General features: G+C 43.2%; 1 protein-coding gene across 14 annotated transcripts in view; it reads right to left on the reverse strand.

The window, feature by feature from the left end:
* Positions 1-18210, reverse strand: part of PPIP5K1 (diphosphoinositol pentakisphosphate kinase 1) — a 148894-nt gene that overhangs the window by 59550 nt on the left and 71134 nt on the right. For all 14 annotated transcript variants that reach the window (XM_083184079.1, XM_083184080.1, XM_083184083.1 and 11 more), the window contains exons 16-24: positions 17992-18117; positions 13710-13831; positions 12884-13066; positions 11794-11935; positions 5337-5560; positions 3067-3194; positions 2848-2962; positions 539-646; positions 141-257 (exon numbers count right to left, since the gene is read on the reverse strand). In XM_083184079.1, the coding sequence (XP_083040205.1) occupies positions 141-257; positions 539-646; positions 2848-2962; positions 3067-3194; positions 5337-5560; positions 11794-11935; positions 12884-13066; positions 13710-13831; positions 17992-18117 (1265 nt within the window). The remainder of the gene's footprint in view (positions 1-140; positions 258-538; positions 647-2847; positions 2963-3066; positions 3195-5336; positions 5561-11793; positions 11936-12883; positions 13067-13709; positions 13832-17991; positions 18118-18210) is intronic.

Raw genomic sequence — 18210 nt, forward strand, 5'->3', positions numbered from 1 at the left:
CAACATAAAGCACACTAAAACCTGTCAGGAATGGATCAGCGTATGGGTACCAAGCTATGGATCCCACACAACAGAATGAACTCCTGTAGAGGTTCAGAAAAATAATGATCTTAATTCTGTAAAACAGAAGCCAGTCTTACTTCTGCTGATGCTGGACGGAACCCAAATCCCATAGGAGCTTTTTCATCTTCTTCACAGCCCTTGACTCCTGGACTGAAGTGAAGCTCTACATGAAATCTCTCTTCAGAGGATGGGTCCTGAAAATAAACAAGTAGAGGTAACTACAGTGATTACTTTACAGATTTAATCTCATACAACACCTAAAACAATACAGAATGAATGGTTATTTTTTGCCTATTTTGGTTATTCAAAACTAAAATATAACAATGTTGAACCACACAGATGTGTCCACATACATCTGGCCTCCATGTATGTTAAACAGAACCTCCCAGGAACACAAAGCCAGGAGTCTTAAAGCTAGCAGCTTGCTGCATAAGGCAACCCAAAAAGAAAATACCATGCACTCTGTTGAACTTACCTTGTTGTTGTCCTCATACAACATAATTACAATCTGTGTCATGTAATTTAGCTCAGAGACTGCACTTAAATAGTCCATTGCTCTTTTCCACTGTTGATCTTTGGACTCCTGGAATATACAGATACAAAATACAGTTAGGAGCTGATTGGTTGATACTTTTTCTCCACTTTATTTGTCTTCAAACTTTGATAAATCTCCCCCCATAGAACATTCAAGATGTACTCACAGTAGTCACAGACTCAACAGTACAGCACGGTCTGTGACGCTCTCAACGGAACAGAGAACAGTACTCAATAGATCACTATTAGGACTGTATGTACTGTACTCTGCATGAAATTTGTCTTCAAACACCTGACATTCAAAACTGCAATGGCACCCAAAGTGATAACAGTGCTATGAGGGAAGTTTCATGAGCACCGGCAGTCAGGTTCTAATTGTGATATATGGACCAATATTCTGAGGTAATATCAGGACAAATCCCACATACAGTAACATTGAGAAAGACCCTTTTCTTTTTTTAAACTGATGCACTAAGCTTTGTTTCCATTGGGTTATTTATGATCTGCCTCACAAACTCTGAAGCATAGCTACCAATTGACTTGCACAGTACTACTTCTCGTAATGGGCTAGATGTACTAAGCTAGAAAAGTGATAAAATGGAAAGTGATAAACCACCAGCCAATCAGCTCCTACCTGCCATGTAACAGGCTGTATTTGAAAAATGACAGGTAGGAGTTTATTTACTGGTTGTTTATCACTCTCCATTTTAGCACTTTTCAAGGCTTAGTACATCTCGCCCCTTGGAAGGTATTTGCAAAACAGTAGTATGAACGTGTTCTGACCAGTGTCAGAAAAGACACCATCCCACAGAGGACTAATCTGCTGCTTTTAATGGTGTGAATAAAGCCATATAAATAATTTAATGTTAAGAGCAGTTGGAAAACGTTAAGGGCCTAATGACTATACATTTCTACTGTGAATCAGTCACTTAAGCAAGACATTCCACAATACATTATTAAGATAAGGTAGGCACATGTACAAAATACTGCAGCAGATATCATACAATATAATAGAATATGTTGGGCAAAAATTACAGTCAAGCAGTACAGGACTACAGTCAGCCTGTGCAAGCAGTCACTGATGGACTGAACAGGATGCAATGGACCCTAACTAATCTGTGTGCTCAGAGGTGCTGAACACTCACACACTCAAGCTCAATGAGAATTCTGCTCAACCGTTGGACATTCCTGATTTCCAGATTTATAAAGTACATCATTTGTGGGATGAGTTTTTGGGGTCTGGGGCCCCCTAAATTGCTACGGCTGGGCTGCTTCAGGGCATCACAATATAACACTTATTTTAGCACTATCACATTCCTATCATTTGTTTTTATACAGGTTACATTTTTCACCTCTATTACACGCCTAACACGTGCAGTAGCTGCTCTTATTGAACACTCCTTACCACTTCACATGCTCCACTAGCGAGATGCCATGGGGTGGTTTGGCTGGGCTGATTTTGGGGGTGTCCCATGTCTTAAGGTGCCCATACATGTTACAATAATTGAATGCGTTTTGAACGAACCCTTTAGGCCCATACACACTGGGCAACTTTTAGCTGAAAGCAGCCCAGTTTAATCGTTTTAGCAACTTCCAGCTTGAAAGCCGCCAAGTGTGTACAGGGCATTGATGAGCGGTGATGCACACTGCCACATCACCGCTGGCCCAGCGTTCACATGCTGGTATAACCAGAAGATGAGCGCAGGTTTGGATGGCTTTCCATTGCGTCCTTGCTATGGAAAGTTGTCCACCCCTGAGAAAATCACTAAAATGGGCAAAAAACGCTCAGTGTGTACGCACGGAGTGTTTTTCAGCTCATCGATTTTCCCCATCATCAGCCAGCATACACGCTGGACAAAACTGCAGTCTGTATGGACCTTACGATTGTTAAGGACCTACCAGATGAGGTTACCTGGATGCGGTGGGTAAGCCCTTAGCCCCTGTCAGGACTGAGCAAACAGAAAACCTCTATTTATTGCAAAATGTAATATAATTCTAATTGGTAATGTTTGAAAAGTGCACCAGCATCTTATTTCTATATGTGTGCAGCACTATAAGCCTCAGCAAGGAAGCACGTCTCATTCCATTCCCAGGTTTGAAATATTTGTTCAGGAAAATGTCCTCATTTCTTTTATGTGGCCTGTTTTACTCACACTTCATCTGATGGACAGATCTTATAAAGGAGTTTTGATGTCCTGCAGCAATAGATGAACTGTAAATAATTGAATATGATAATGTATTCACACTCACATCTAAGAGCCCACCATAGCGAAAAATGCTTAGCAAGGAGTGCACATGGCTCTCACTGGTAAAGTAGAGGCGCGTCCTGACATGACGCCCCGGAGACAGGACTCCCCTTGAATAGCTAAAAAAAAAGGATGAAAAGGGGAATAAGTGCATCACACTTACTAATATCTTATGAATAATACATACAATCAGTGTACAATATAACGCAAAGCAGTAACTTACAGAGGGTGCAGCTTATTTACAGACTCGTCTTCATGAGTTCTCTGCAGGTCTAACTGGATCTTATTAAGAAGAGGAAGACAATAACCCACCGCAATCTCCATTTTCTCATCTTTGCTGATCCCATATTCCTGTAGAGATCAAAGAGCAAAACAGGTCTAAAAAATGAAAATAAAAAGGTCACTGGAAATAATTGGGCCTAATTCAGACCTGATCGCAGTGGGGTGATTAAGCAGAGCCCTGCGATCAGTAAGCCACCGCCCAGACAGAGTGGAAACTCGCCCTGTGCAAGGCTGTGAATGGCTTGTGAAAATCAGGCCAATCAGCGATTAGCTGCAAGTCCATAGGTAACTCACTCACCATCATCCAATGATATTTCCAGTCTGTGGATAACCTAGAACCTACTCTGAATGTGCCATAGAAATAGGCTGATTGAGGCCTGGATTAGACGTCAAACAACCTACCAGTAAACGCCTGGGCACGCCTGTATTTTACCTGACGATCCCAGGAAATGGACAGTTACCACCCACAAAACACCAGCTTCCTGTCAATCAACCTGCAAATGGCTTGCAATCGGAAAAGATGCTGGATTTTTTTTTTTTTATGAATGCAATCAGGTCTGATTAACCCTAACTTTTAGCTGATCAGCATTTCCTCTGAATTTATACAGTTTATTTTACATGCGGCACTAATACCAATGCCGATTGAAACACTGAAATTCTTTGAAAAGAGCTTATTTAGGGGTTAAACATAACAAGTGGCTCCACCCAGGGCCGTTTCTAGAGGCGGACAAGCCGTGCAGCCGCCCGGGGCGCCGCACGGCTTGTCCGCCTCTGTTTAGCTGCCAGGGCGCCCGCCAGCTTCCCCCACGCCGCTGTCCCCCCCGCACGCCCCGTCCGCTGCCCCAAAAGGATGATCTCTCTCTCTTGGACTTGGAGGGGAGAGGAGTGCATAAGTCTCTCCTTCCCCTCGCTGTGTCACTGGGCTGTTAGCCAATCAGCTCGCGGGCCGGCAGCCAATAAGGAGCCAGCCCGCGAGATATGATTATCTGACAGCCCAGTCACAGTGAAGGGGAAGGAGAGATGCGCTATGCGCTCCCCTCTCCTCCCCTGGGAAACAGAAGCAGCGGCGGCGGCAACGGGACGACGGAGACCCGGACTCTGCTCTCCCCAGCAGCAGCAACGGTGAGTTGTGCTGCTGCTGGGATATTATCCTCTGGCACTGTGGGGGCATATAGGTCTGGCACTGAGGGGGGCAGATGTGTGTCACTGTGGGGGCATATATGTGGCACTGTGGGGGCATATATGTGGCAGTGTGGGGGCATATATGTGGCACTGTGGGGGCATATATGTGGCACTGTGGGGGCATATTTGGCATTGTGGGGGCATATGTGTGGCACTGTGGGCGCATATGTGCGGCACTGTGGAGCATATTTGGCACTGTGGGGGCATATGTGTGGCACTATGGGGGCATATATGTGGCACCGTGGGGGCATATTTGGCACTGTAGGGGCATATGTGTGGCACTGTGGGGGCATATCTGTGGCACTGTGGGGGGCATATCTGTGGCACTGTGGGGGCAAAGCTGTCACTGTGGGGGCATATATGGGTGGCACTGTGGGGGCATAGCTCTCACTGTGGGGGCATATATGTGTGGCACTGTGGGGGCATAGCTGTCACTGTGGGGGCATATATGTATGGCACTGTGGGGGCATATTAGTAAACGGCATCAGTTGTGCGGCAGCGGCACGTTGGGCATAATGTGTAATAGGAATTACGTTGTGGGGAGTATTGTGTACTTGCCATCATGGTGTGCGGCGTAATATGTAATGTGTAATTGGCATCACGGATAAAAAAGTGTATAATGATTTAAGTAGCCTGTCATTGTTTGGCCTTGATCTGTGAGGCATACTAGGTAACTGTGTGGGGCTTTATATTTTTATGTCACCGTGTGGTCTTCAGCCCGCCAACTTAAGTGCGGGAGGACAATGACAATTCCTGCGGTAACCAATGTCTGGACATGCAGGTTGCAAAAGTGAGATGTAAGGTAATTGTTTTGCTGCTAGACCACGTCCTTATTTTAAGCCACACCCCCTTTTAAAATAAGCCATGCCCCCTATTTCGGCACGCGCAATTTCTTGTATTTCATGTTATGTATTTGGGGGGGGGGGGGGGCATTTTCTTCTTTCTTCTTAAGATGGTGTCACTGTCCGATATATCATGGATCAAAATGCTATATATACAGAAAATGGTCATAGAAAGCAAGATACCTACCTGTGGGATGATAATATCTGCTAACCATTTGGAAAGTTTAAAGAGCTCCTCTGTCCCATCCATTTTAAGAGTGCTGTTGTGCTGAACATCGTACTTGACACAATCGTAAATATCTGGAATCTTGCTGATATCATAACGCCCATTCTTCATTCGGAAATCTCTCTCCAGCTTACTCCAGCGCTGTAACATCAGCTCTAAGGTTTCGCTGTGGTACAACTGCAGATCTGTGGACAAGATCGTTTGTATCAGTATATCCACTAGTCCTATATCATCATATAGAAAACGATTAAGGCAGTGGATCCCTCACTGTGTGCCATGGCACCCTAGGGTACCGTTGTGAACCTCAGGATGGTGATGCAGGACTAATTCAAATAATTATGATCAATATAACACATAAATCAGTGTTGGTGGCGGATAATCAAACTATGTGGACAAACAGTAGCGAATCTTGTCCCTCACCACACAATTAAACCTCCTGGAAGTATGACATTTACACAATTTAATATTATTTGGCCTAGGGGTGCAGTGAAAACAATTCTGATACTCTAGTGTACCATGATTCAAGTGTGGGAACCACTGAATTAAGCAATGCGCTTACTCAATATGTGAAGCTGTGCTAGCTGTGGAGATCTACAGCTTGATTCAGGTCATTATAGGAACTATCCTTTTCTACCTCTCTGACCATTATTTCCCCATCTCCTCTCATGATCATGATCCCACCTTCCCTTCCACTTCCTTTGCCTGTAGGTGACCCCCAAGGTTTTGTTATTGGACCACCCCTATTTTCCCACTATACTGTAAATCCCATTTAACCAAGCTCATTGGCTCTTTCGGCCTCCAGTATCCTCTTGCGGAGAATACTTCACATTCCCCCTCGCTTCACTCCACCTACGATAACAGACTCTCCTCCAAACTAATACCTTCCTCTCACTTCCTAGACTTGCCCATGCTGTTCTTACCTCTGGAACTCCCTCCCTCTCACTTTCAGACTCTTAATTTCTGTACAAAATTATAAAATTACCCACTTCTTTAACAAAGCCTTCCAGCTCTTACCCTATCCCACTGACCCATGCCCAATGCCTCTCCCTGCTGTGCCACCTGTCTGCCCCTTCTCTTTAGACCAGGCATGTCCAACGTTGGCCCTCCAGATGTTTTGAAACTACACATCCCAGCATGCTTTGCAATAGTTTTACCATTCTCTATTAGAAAAACTGGGGCAAAGCATGCTGGGATGTGTAGTTTCAAAACATCTGGAGGGCCAACGTTGGACATGCCTGCTTTAGACTGTAATCTCGCACGAACTGGGCCCTTTTCCCTCATGTGCTTTTCCTTCCCTCACTTTTATCTCCTACCCACTTCATACAACAGCACCTAATTGTTAAGTTCTGCCACCCTGCTGCCTATATGGATATAGGGACTGCGGATGCAGCAATGTTTCTAAACAATGTCTATGTCCTGCAATGTTCTGTATAAAGAGACACACTCTTTCTTGTTTTGTCCATATGTCTTCTGTTTTTGTTCTTTGAATGCACTGTGGACACCTTGTGGCACGATGTAAAGAAAAGATAAATAATAATAATAAAAAATTACAAAAACTTTTACAATAAGAATGGTGTTTTAAATTTTAACAGAGACTGTGGTAACCTATTGTTACCAGTATAGGTTATTGACGATGTGCATTATCCAGAATATGCACTAGTTAAATTCCTTGGAATATAGGGGGTATGCAATCTCGTTCGAGCTCCCGCAGCCATCTCCCGACGGGGGAGATAGCTGCGGGGCCCTATTCAATGCTGTCTTCCCCGACAGCATTGAACAGGGTTTCCTGGCAGAACGGGCCCGACATCTCTAGCTGTCGGGCTCGTTCTGCCGAGAACAGCCGGGAAGTGACGAGCTGCCGGCTGCAGCTCGTCACTTCCCGACCGCAACTCGCGGCCACGCCCCCTTCTCGCCGCTCGGCGGCCGGGACATTGAATCCCGACTGCCGAGCTCCAGGCGAGCTAACCGAGAACGGGACAGGGGCACGGCTGTCGCGCTAGCACGACAGCCGTGCCCCTGACATTGAATACCCCTCATAGTGTACTAACAAAAAATATTGTATCAAAACTGGAACAGGCAGCAGACGCCACTGTTAAAAGTTGCTATTCACACATAAATCTCATGTGCAGAACATGATTTAGTCTAAATTGCTGAACATGCAGATATCAATGCCAGCTTGGTATTCGGTCCCTGGCTCATGTCTAGGTCAATCACTAATGGTGGAAGTCGACACCTGGAAAGGTTGACATATCATAGGTCAATATTGACAGAAGGTTGACACAAGCTTAAGGTCAACGTGAACATGGTGCACCCCACCCGAGTTTCTTTTTCTTCTGTTAATATACTGTAACGTGTCACAACTCGGGGTTGCCCCACTGGCCATCACAAAAAACACTTGAGGGATTTAGGGGCCATTAGTGACAGGTGATGCAATTTAGAGGGATTCTCTTAATTAATAGTCAGTTATGACCCAAAGATCAATATAAATTTTACATAAAAATAAATGTCAAATATTATTTGGTACGGATGCCCAAAACCCTTTGTTCGTAAACAACATGAACATGGTCAACACAAGTTTATCACGTCAGCCCTGTACTCATGAAAGATCAGATAAGGCGAACGACAGGACATGGCTCCCAATTTAGACAGACACTCTCCTGGCCGATGTGAGTAACAAAGCGGTCTTCCAGGATAGATACTTGAGATCTGCAGACTTGAGTAGTTCAAAAAGTGTAGACTGCAGGAACTGCAGCACCAGAGTCAGATACCACGGATCCGTAGGAAATACAAAAATGCAGCTGAAGTCTTAACACACCCTGTAGAAAAGTTCTTACAGTACTTGTGTATTTGCAGGGCGCACAATTTACATACGTACGGCACTGTAGGAAAATCGCATTGCGTATACATTTAGCACACCCCCACTATCCACGTCACCCTGAAGCGTGGCGAGCGCACGCGGTTACGCATACTCCCGACCTTTTCATACCCCCACTATCAACGTTGGCGTGGAGTTGATTTTATAAAGTGTGGCGAGCGCAAAAAGCCACCAAGCCCAAAGCGTGGCGAGCGCAGCCCCTCGCTGCGCTCGTCACGCTTCGGACACATTATAAAATCAACTCAACTCCACACTGCCGTGGATAGTGGGGGTATGAAAATGTCGGGAGGATGCGTAACCGCGTGCGCTAGCCACGCTTCAGGGTGACGTGGATAGTGGGGGTGTGTTAAATGTATACTGGGGGTGTTGTGCTAAATCGCATGCGATCCGTGGCCAGGGTGCAGTGAATAAATTAACTAGTGAGATCGCATCGAACAGCACGGAAACCGCATGCAGTGCGATTTCACTAAGCAGAATAGCCCACTAAGCAAATAGGTTAGCGGGCACCCTGCAAATACACAAGTACCGTTCTTACATCTGGAAGAGAAGCAAGACTCTTTTGGAAGAAGATTGAAAGTACAGAAAGTTGGACTTTTAGAGAAACAAGATGAAGACACTTCCTATCCTGATTAGAGGAACCGGAGAAGACGGTAGAACCGAAAAGTCACTGATAAAAGGCATCTTTTCTCACCCCAAAAGACATGCGCCTTCCACATACAATAATGTTGTTTGGAATTACATGCTCGAATCTTTGTTGGAATGACTACTAATGGAATGCAATGCTTTTGTAGCAACACCCGAACAGCCACGCAGTCAAATGTAGCCGAAGTAAGTCTTGATAAAGATAAGGACCCTGGTGAAGCTTCGGATTGGCATACCAAGATCTCTGCGGCCAATCTGGAGCAATGAGGATGACAGTTACCTGCACCCTTTTGAGAAACCGCGGTAGAAGCGGTAATGGTGGAAATGCATAGGCCAATTGGAATGGCCACAGAGCCGTCAATGCAACTACTGCCAGAGCTTCCGGATCGCAAGTTCTGGAATAGTAACTTGCAAGCTCAGTGTTGTTCCATGAAGCCACGAGATCTACTTCTGTCATTTTCACCGATTTAGTAACTGGTGGAAGATGCAGAGATGAAGAGCCCATTCTCCTGGATATATTACTTGTCTGCTGAAGTAATTCGCTTCCCAGTTGTCTGGTATGAAAACTGCAGAGAGCGCTTGTGCATTTTTTTGGCCCAAAGAAGGATTGGTATAACTTCCTTCCTGGCTGCTTTGCTTTTGGTTCTGCCGTGTTTGGTGATGTAAGCCATGTCCGTGGCGTTGTTGGACTGCACTTGTACAGCTTTTCCTTTGAGTAGAGGAGTAGCGTGACACAATACTCGGTACACTGCCTGCAACACGTTTATGGGTAGGATCGCTTCCTGAGAGGTCCAACGACCTTCAAAGGTGTTCTGAAGGGTCACTGCACCCCATCCGTGTTGACTTGCATAGGTCGTTAGAATCACCCACTATATGGGTCTGAAGAGACGACCCTCGACCAGGTTTGTCTGCTTCAGCCACCACAATAAAGAAAGTCGAGTCTGAGGGGACAATCTGACAAGATGGTGTAGATGCAGATGCGACCCTTTCCACTTGGATAGAAGATCCAGTTGTAAGGGCCTGGAATGGAACCTTCAAAGTTGCAAAGCCTCCATTGCAGCAACCATCTTTCCTAACATTCAAATGGAAAGATGGACTGATACCCATTTCGGTTGCAGGACCTGGCGAACTTATTATTTTAACTGGATTCTAAGCTCTAATATTTTTTCTTCCCCCTCTACTGGTAAACTTTACATTACAGATACATTTCAGCTCATCGGTTTCACTTTCCTCACATCAACAAAGTCTGTTTTGTAACATAATCTCAGTCCCTCTTCTGACAAAGTTTGTTCACTGGATTGTATAAAATTAAAATAAAAGCATTATTGCAGTTTAAACTGACTGCTCCACATGCCATTCCACGCTGCTTCTTTACAATTAGCGCTGAACCCACTCCATCCTAATGGCAGTACACCACCCTGAAACTTTAACGGTTTACCCTTCATTTTCTCTGCCACTGAGGAGAGACACAGAGCAGGGGTGCGCACTGTAAAAATTGACAGTTAGGGGCTGACTGGCTGGATCATTATCACCTTGCACATAACATTCTTTATTGGGGACAGATAACACTTCACCAAGCTTCATACATTTATCCCTAAATAACAACAAAGTACAAAACTCCTATGCGATGCCAAGCCAGCTAAAAATATGTCCCTGTAGCTGTGGTCATGGAGATAAAAAGTAGCTGCTGACAGTGGCACTTCCCCTGGTTTGCCATTACAAGAATGAAAATGCTGCCCCCACCTGTACCAGTTTCCAATGTAGCTTCGCCGTGTGCTCTTCACTGGCATCAGGAAGAGGAGGCACATACTTCCACCCATTGCATGGTCTAGCAATGCTATACTCACCCCTAAGGAAACGCATGTTCCCTAGTCACCATCTATGCTATTTATTATGTAAAGGGAGTCTTCCAGTTGCAGTTCCCTGCCCAATCCATCTCTCATGGAACTACTTAGCTCTGCTTGAATCTATCTAGCTATCTTCTGTGAATATAAGCTGCTATAGCAGCAAGAAAAAAGGAATGACAGACATGCCACGATACCTTATGCCTACACCAACCAGAACTCCCACATCATACCTCCCAACATGATCCTCTCCAGGAGGGACACAATGCTCTGCTCCTGCACTTCACTCATAATATAGGATTACCATCACCTGTGGTGAAACACCTTTCTTATGAGTTAACCTGTTCAAAACCAGGTGATGCAAGTCATACATTAAGAGGAAAGTCCAGGAGCAGAGCATTGCATCCCTCCTGGAGAGGGTCATGTTGGGAGGTATACACACATACACCTATTCTCAAATTGCACCATATAGCCCTGCTTAGCATTACTAACTGACCTAGTACACTGCAAGCCAAGTAAAATGGAAGTGAAAGTAGCATAGTTAGGGAAAAAGTATATACTACAGGTCTGATAATAGTCACCTGCACTATTATGTGTAAATGTATACCAATTGCTTTGTGACAAAATGATTAATCCTACCTACCTCCTAGTACATTATATGTGTACCAGGCTGCAACATTAAGGAAAAGTGACAAAACTGAGTAATTCTGAAAAATGTACAGTAGGCTGCTGCAGCAATTTTACATTTGTAAAACACTTGATTGGGTTACATAGTAACACAGAATTTGACGGCAGATAACAACCACTTGGCCCATCTAGTCTGCCCCTTTTCTCATTAAATAGCACTTATCTTGCAGCAAAAATATTTTTTTATGATTTTCTTGGAATCTAGGCCACAAAGCTAAAGACACCGACACAAATGTGAATGAACAGGATTTTTTGTAGCGTCTGTGTTTGCTGAGGATCTCTGGATGAGAGTATACTCTGAATTAGACTGGTGCTAAATAAACCATAATAAATAAATAATTCAATTTCAATAATAGCCTGAGGTGCTCACCTGTATACTTCGGATCTTCCAGGCGTTTCTGGATCTGAGAGGTTAGATTTTCAATAAGAGAAAACACTTGGTCACATGTTGTCACAGGATTCTTTATTGATTCCATGGAGTTTACCAGTGACGTGCTGCTTGTTGGGGCCAGCTGAGGGACAACAGGAAGAAATAACTGTATACAATCAACTCAAACAAAAACACAGCAAATATTTAGGGGCACAGGGATATTTGGAAAGACTACTCGAGCGATCACTGAGAAATAAAAATGAGTGAAAAGCCTAGTCATATTGTAAAAAAGGCTTCCATGCTTGAGAAAAACAAGCCATCTCTGTCTTGCCCAAATTTAAGGTAGCTTCTATTATAACTGAGGCCATTAATAAAGTATCAAGCAAAGTTGAGAAGTTTCTCACAATGGAGTCTCTGTTCCTACCTAAGCTCCCCATTCTCAACACGAATAGGAGGCTGCTTATAGGTGCCTCCAATGGCACTTAAAACGCCACATGAATACTATGGGGGTATTCAATCCGCGCCATTTTTTTCAATGGGGAAAATAGCGGAGGGCGACTTGACAAAATCGGCCCGTTTTGCCGAGAACGGCCGTGAATTGTCGCTATCGCAGCTGGATCTCGACAGTCCATGGCAATTTACACGGACACACCCCCTTTTTGGTGATCAGCAGCCGGGACATTGAATCACGCCTAGCGATTTGTAGTTGAGCAAAATTAAAATGGGCCAGGGTCATGGCTATCGGTACAGACAGACAGTCATGACCCGGGATTGAATACCCCCATAAGCTGGCACAGTCTGACAATTGCAATGGCTATAGAGGAGGGATTGGTATAGTTCACATGGAAACATTTAGAAGAGATGTGATCATTTAATTAGACAACAGTGCCAGAAGACTTGGGGGTCACCCTACCACCGCCACAGGTCTGAAAGCAATATACTGTGTATTTTAGCCCAATCTTGACAACTCTTAAACTCCAAAGAGCTACATCTACATCTTGCAAGTTATACTTTGGATAATTCTTGATCACCCTTTTATTCAGAATTTGTAAGCACCTTTCCTGTTTGGCACATAAATATCCCGAATTACCTTCTCATGGTCCTCCTCGGTGAAGTCGGCATTCTTCTGCATGATCTCATGGAGATGTGCTTTGACTTTTTGTTGGCAGCTGCTTAAAGAATCGCTGTCACTGTCCAGGAGGCCGTTCATGTTTGCACTTTTCACCATCTGGACCAGGATAGGGGTGAGCTCTCCTTCTAATGCTAAAAGACCCTGCAGACATTGAGCATAGAACCATCATCTCATTGTAACTACATTATGGTTTGTAAATGTTAGAGCTTAGAATAGAAATGAAGAAAAAAATTGAACAATTTGTAATTGCAAAATTAAAAACCTGTTGAATAGAAAACATTATCTGAATCACTACTGTGGGGCTACTAATGGCATTTGGGGTAGTGTTTTCTATAATAAAAATAAGACCTAAATTTAAGTTTTATAGAGCCAGGTGTATCAAGCTTCAAAAAGTAATGAACAGCCAGCCAATCAGCTCGAAGCTGCCATGTGACAGCCTGAGTGTGATATATGACAGGTAGGAGCTGATTGGCTGGTCGTTTATCACTCTCCATTTTGTCACTTTTTGACGGTTGATACATCTGGCCCATGAGATCAAGAAAGGTCACATTTCCCAAGCCTTGCATCCAGACAGGCGAGAAATACATTAAAATCAGTAATGCGTATTATTAGCATTGTATATTATGCTGGTAACAGAGTACCAAGTAAAACTATGGCGAAAATAGCATATTGAAAATATAAAAAGAATAATAAAATAGCATATTGAGGATGATTTGTTATATTCAAAACACTATGTACAGTAAGCATAGTCAATATTATGAAAGTGCCTGAAATCTGTAAGCACCTTGGCAAATGCAGCAGCCGTCATCTGCACCCGTCCCTCATCAGATGCATAAATCTTCAGGTCATGGCGGTAAGTACTGTGCAGGCGTAGGAGACCGCATCCTGGAAAGCCTGCATAGTCTCCTGCAATGTATCAGGAAGTAAGAGCTGTGATCAGCCATCAAATGTAATATATACCAGCTATGAAGGAAAATATAACCGATCTGTGATGTATCTCAACAGGGGCTTCGTGCTGATAACAGAAAACCATGTTAAATGCATACACAATGTACAGTAGCCAATGTGCAAATGACGCTACAAAAGGGACAAAGCTGTTATGCAAAGAATAGGAAAACGCCAACTGTACAGTTCTCCCAATCAGTGCTACTCCATCGCGTCTACAAATGGTTCTGATCGCTCAGACTCCCACTGACTAAGATGCAGCAGTTTACAGATCATAGACTACTGCTTAGAGGTGATCCCTTAGAACACTTTAAACTAAGAGCCTATAAGAATTGTTAAAACATTATCAGCAGCGGCCATTTGTTCCCCCTTAAATGTGCAAGGAAACAAAAGGGCAGATGTACTAAGCCTTGGAGTAAGATAAAGTGAGAGAGATAATGTACCAGCCAATAGGCTCCTGTTATTTCTAAAATCCAGCCTGTAACATGACAGTTAGGAGCTGGTTGACCTTTGCTGTTGTTATCTGCTCTAAATGTTATTTTCCTGCCGACAGCTTCTCCAGCTACAGGGCTGACACTATTATTATCTTGCTACTGCTTCAGGATAGGTGCCATTATTTACCCGATGTCTGCTTCTATTGCTATTTACTGAAAATGGGAACACAGGTGTCCATACGCTGTCAGTGGAATCCATGTGGGGAAAGGTGAAACCAAACCCTTTGGGGCGCTCATAGGAGCATGTTGGATTCACGCTAATGTAAAATTAGAGAGAGATTACATTTAGAGAGATAACAGGAAAGTTCCCATTTACAAGCTGACCGATAAAGTAGAAAGATAAAGTACTAAGCACTCTCAAAGGCTTGGTAGAACTCTCCCTAAGGCTCTGTCTTCTGTAAATAAGTTATTAAGACAAGAAGCTTTATTCATTCTCCAAATAACAGTAGTATCCTATTTTAGTGAGGTTTTAGAGAGAGATATTAACAGAATATGTTGTACAGTATATGTGCAGCAAGTGAAAGGATTCATTATTTACTTCAATTTCTATAAAAATACCTGCGGCAGGGATTGCGAAGGATTGCCAACTCATCTTGGTGGGGAAATTTAAATGCCTGTCCAGCTGTGACGTCAGGACAACACATGAGTGGCCGATCCTTATACAGGTAAACTTAACTGGATCGGGTCTGCCGACATGTCACCATGGTGTGTACCTAGCATAAGAGCATCACCTACTCCATACTTCCTACAATGGCACGTAACCCTCAGTTACTGACATCCTGAAGCAGCAATGCTTCTACACACCAGGTATTTGTATTTCATTGTCCTGTAGAGTAATTAACATTGTTTCTGTGTTTCTATGTTCTGTGCTGCAGAACCCTTATGGCACCATATAAATAATAATAATTAGATGATGTGCACAGTTTCGTCTGGACAAAGATGTGCTGGTGTAACATTTTACCCTTTTCAACACCTTCGGAGTTCAATCCCTGCTTCATGGGTGGCTGCAAATAACTATCAGTTTCCAAACCATCCAGCGGGTCACATGTTCCAGGTCACCCAGCAGGTGCACAGATATTGTTCACCAACTATCACATTTTCCGGAACACAGTGGTGATGATGCATTGTAAATGGCAAGCAGACATTTTGCAACATGAACCCGGAACCAATTACAAAGCCAAAAACGCCACATTTCTGAAATTCTACAGATCAAGACCTTTAATTGGTATTTGATGTGCCCTTTTTAGACAATGGCATCATAGAAATAGGCTATTAATTTATCAATCACATTTTCTACAAGTTTTTTCAACCAATTACATTACAGACCCAAATCTATTGAGGGGCAGACAACAAAAGGTTTAATAAGCACGATAACTATTTGTCATATAGGCAGTATTTGGCAAAGTAGTGGGGACACTACAGCAATCATATTAGTAAAATGTTTACAATTAGATTTTGAGACCAAAATCATGTCACTCCAGTAAAATGGTACTTAATTATAGATAAAACGTAAGATAAGCCATTTATAGTGGCGGTAATGAGATGAACTCTGCAATGGTTTGGAACGCCAATTCAGTTGTCTTACACCAAAATGGTCTCAAAACTGATGTTCATGCTAATTAGACAGGCGGCAAAATCATCGATAAACCACATCGATTAGCTGGTATTTGGGGCAGATAAGTGCAATCTGCCAGTATGTGCTTCTGATCGCTGTAACAGGACTCCATGTAACGAATCTGTGTAATTTGATGATAAAACATGCATGTATACATTTGCATATAGACCCAGATGCTTGGAATCAGGCAAGTGACGGGACGCACCTGTACAGCGGCATAACATGCAATTGTTAAGCACCAAGTATTTTTGGCGAGAGAGAAGCATTTCAGCAGATCTGCGGGTACCTGGGCTGGTTCCCATGCAAGCTCGGGAGTGTAGACGGCATTGCTGGGACACCCTAACCTCTGGTTCACTTATACTTGTGTATAAGCAGCTTTCCATACACACTGCATAACTTAACCCTTTAACTGATATGTTACTAACAAGAATTACCAGTTGTGCCAACCATCTACACCGTTTTAGGGCTATATTAATAACCAGCAATTAGTATAGGTTTTAGGTTGTTGCTTTAATGTAAAAGGACCATACAAGGTCACAAAACATTCACACAAAAAAAGACACCTAATTAGTACGGAAGCCCAGAAATTTATGAACTACAAAGGAAATGTGCGATGTTCCTGGCATGACATTTTTAATGTATAAGACAAGGGCCAATATTTTTGCTGCTGGGAAAATGTATTTCATTTGAAACAACAGCAGCTACAAAGTTCTTTGGTAGTAATATAATAATTATAGATGGTGTAATGGTAATATTACTGCCTCACAGAACTGAAATCTTGGGTTCCATTCCCACCAGAGCCATAACTGTGTGGAGATTGTATAGATTCTCTGTGCTTGAGTGGGTTTGCTCCGGAATGAGGTGCTCTGGGTTCTTCCAACAAATAATAAGCCGGTAAGTTAATTGGCTTCCAACAAAATATAACCTACTGTGTATGTGTGTGCATGTACAGTACATGTGGTAGGGAATACAGATTGTAAGCTACACTACTGCAGGGAAGATGTGAATGGCTGAATCTTGTCTGTAAAAGCACTGCAGAATGTGTGTGCAGTAACAAATATGAAATAAAGCTAAAATCGAGTATACAGCACTTGACTAAGATGAACACTTTTTGTTTTGTGACATCCTAGAAGTAGATTGCAACATTTAGGAAGGATAAGTATACAAAGTAAGGTGCTAAATGTGCAACAATGTACACTGATCCAACATGACACTTTGCATGCCCCAAAGGAACTCCATTCCAGGTTGATCATGTATCACAAATTGGACATCTACCGTATCAATAAAAGCTGAGAGGGGAACTGTTAAATCTATGTATACTCCAAGTAAAATTAGTGGCATGGCACTGGATACAGTGCCTTGTTTAGTTGGGAGGGAAGGGATATCCCCGATGCAGTTATAGGGACTGTGCAAATCACACCGGCACTCATGGCTCTTACCGGAATCTATAGGAGAGCTACAGCCCAAAGCCGGGTTGTTACCATCTTATATGTTGATAAACAGAGAGGACAAATGGTTAATGGAGGCCACAAAGAATAGGATACAGTAGGTTCTTGCTTCACTAGAGTGCTATATTAACGGGACATAATAAAAAGGATTGGACAAAGAAAAACATAGAACCTAGAATAAGAGAAGTTTGACAGAGAAATGAAAAAACACAAAACATTAAGTTATTAGTAAATAAAACAGAAAAAGTGAAACAGAAACAAAAGCAGGAAAGTTAAACACAAGCATCCTAAAGACAGGGAACTGAGGGATAGGTGTATGAAGCAGTGAATAAAATGGAGAAGTAAACAAGTGGAGTAGATGCCCATAGCAACCAATCAGCTGCTACGTATACATTTATACAATACACTTGATAAATGTTACTTCACAGCTGATTGGTTTCCATGGGCAATTTCTCCACTGACACACATCTCCACTCTTGTCACTGCTAAATACATCTCCCTGTGAGGAGCCAATGAAGACCAGACAGAAGAGAAAAGTGTGACGGAATGATGAAGGAACCATACCTTGCCCTCCAGGGTACATACAGCGAAACGCCCGTCCTAGTTCTTCAGCCTGTACTCGCCCAGCTGGCGTCAGTTCACCACCCCATTTCAACACTAGTAACAAAGAGGGGGAATCCTTGCGGGCATCTATAAAGACAGACCATTATTTGTGAGCATTTCAGTATCACCGCGCAGGAGACAACTAAGTCACCAACTTCTAATCCCTTGAATACATCATTC

Source organism: Crinia signifera, chromosome 4, assembly GCF_055691185.1.
Source record: "Crinia signifera chromosome 4, ASM5569118v1, whole genome shotgun sequence".
NCBI classification, from domain to species: domain Eukaryota; kingdom Metazoa; phylum Chordata; class Amphibia; order Anura; family Myobatrachidae; genus Crinia; species Crinia signifera.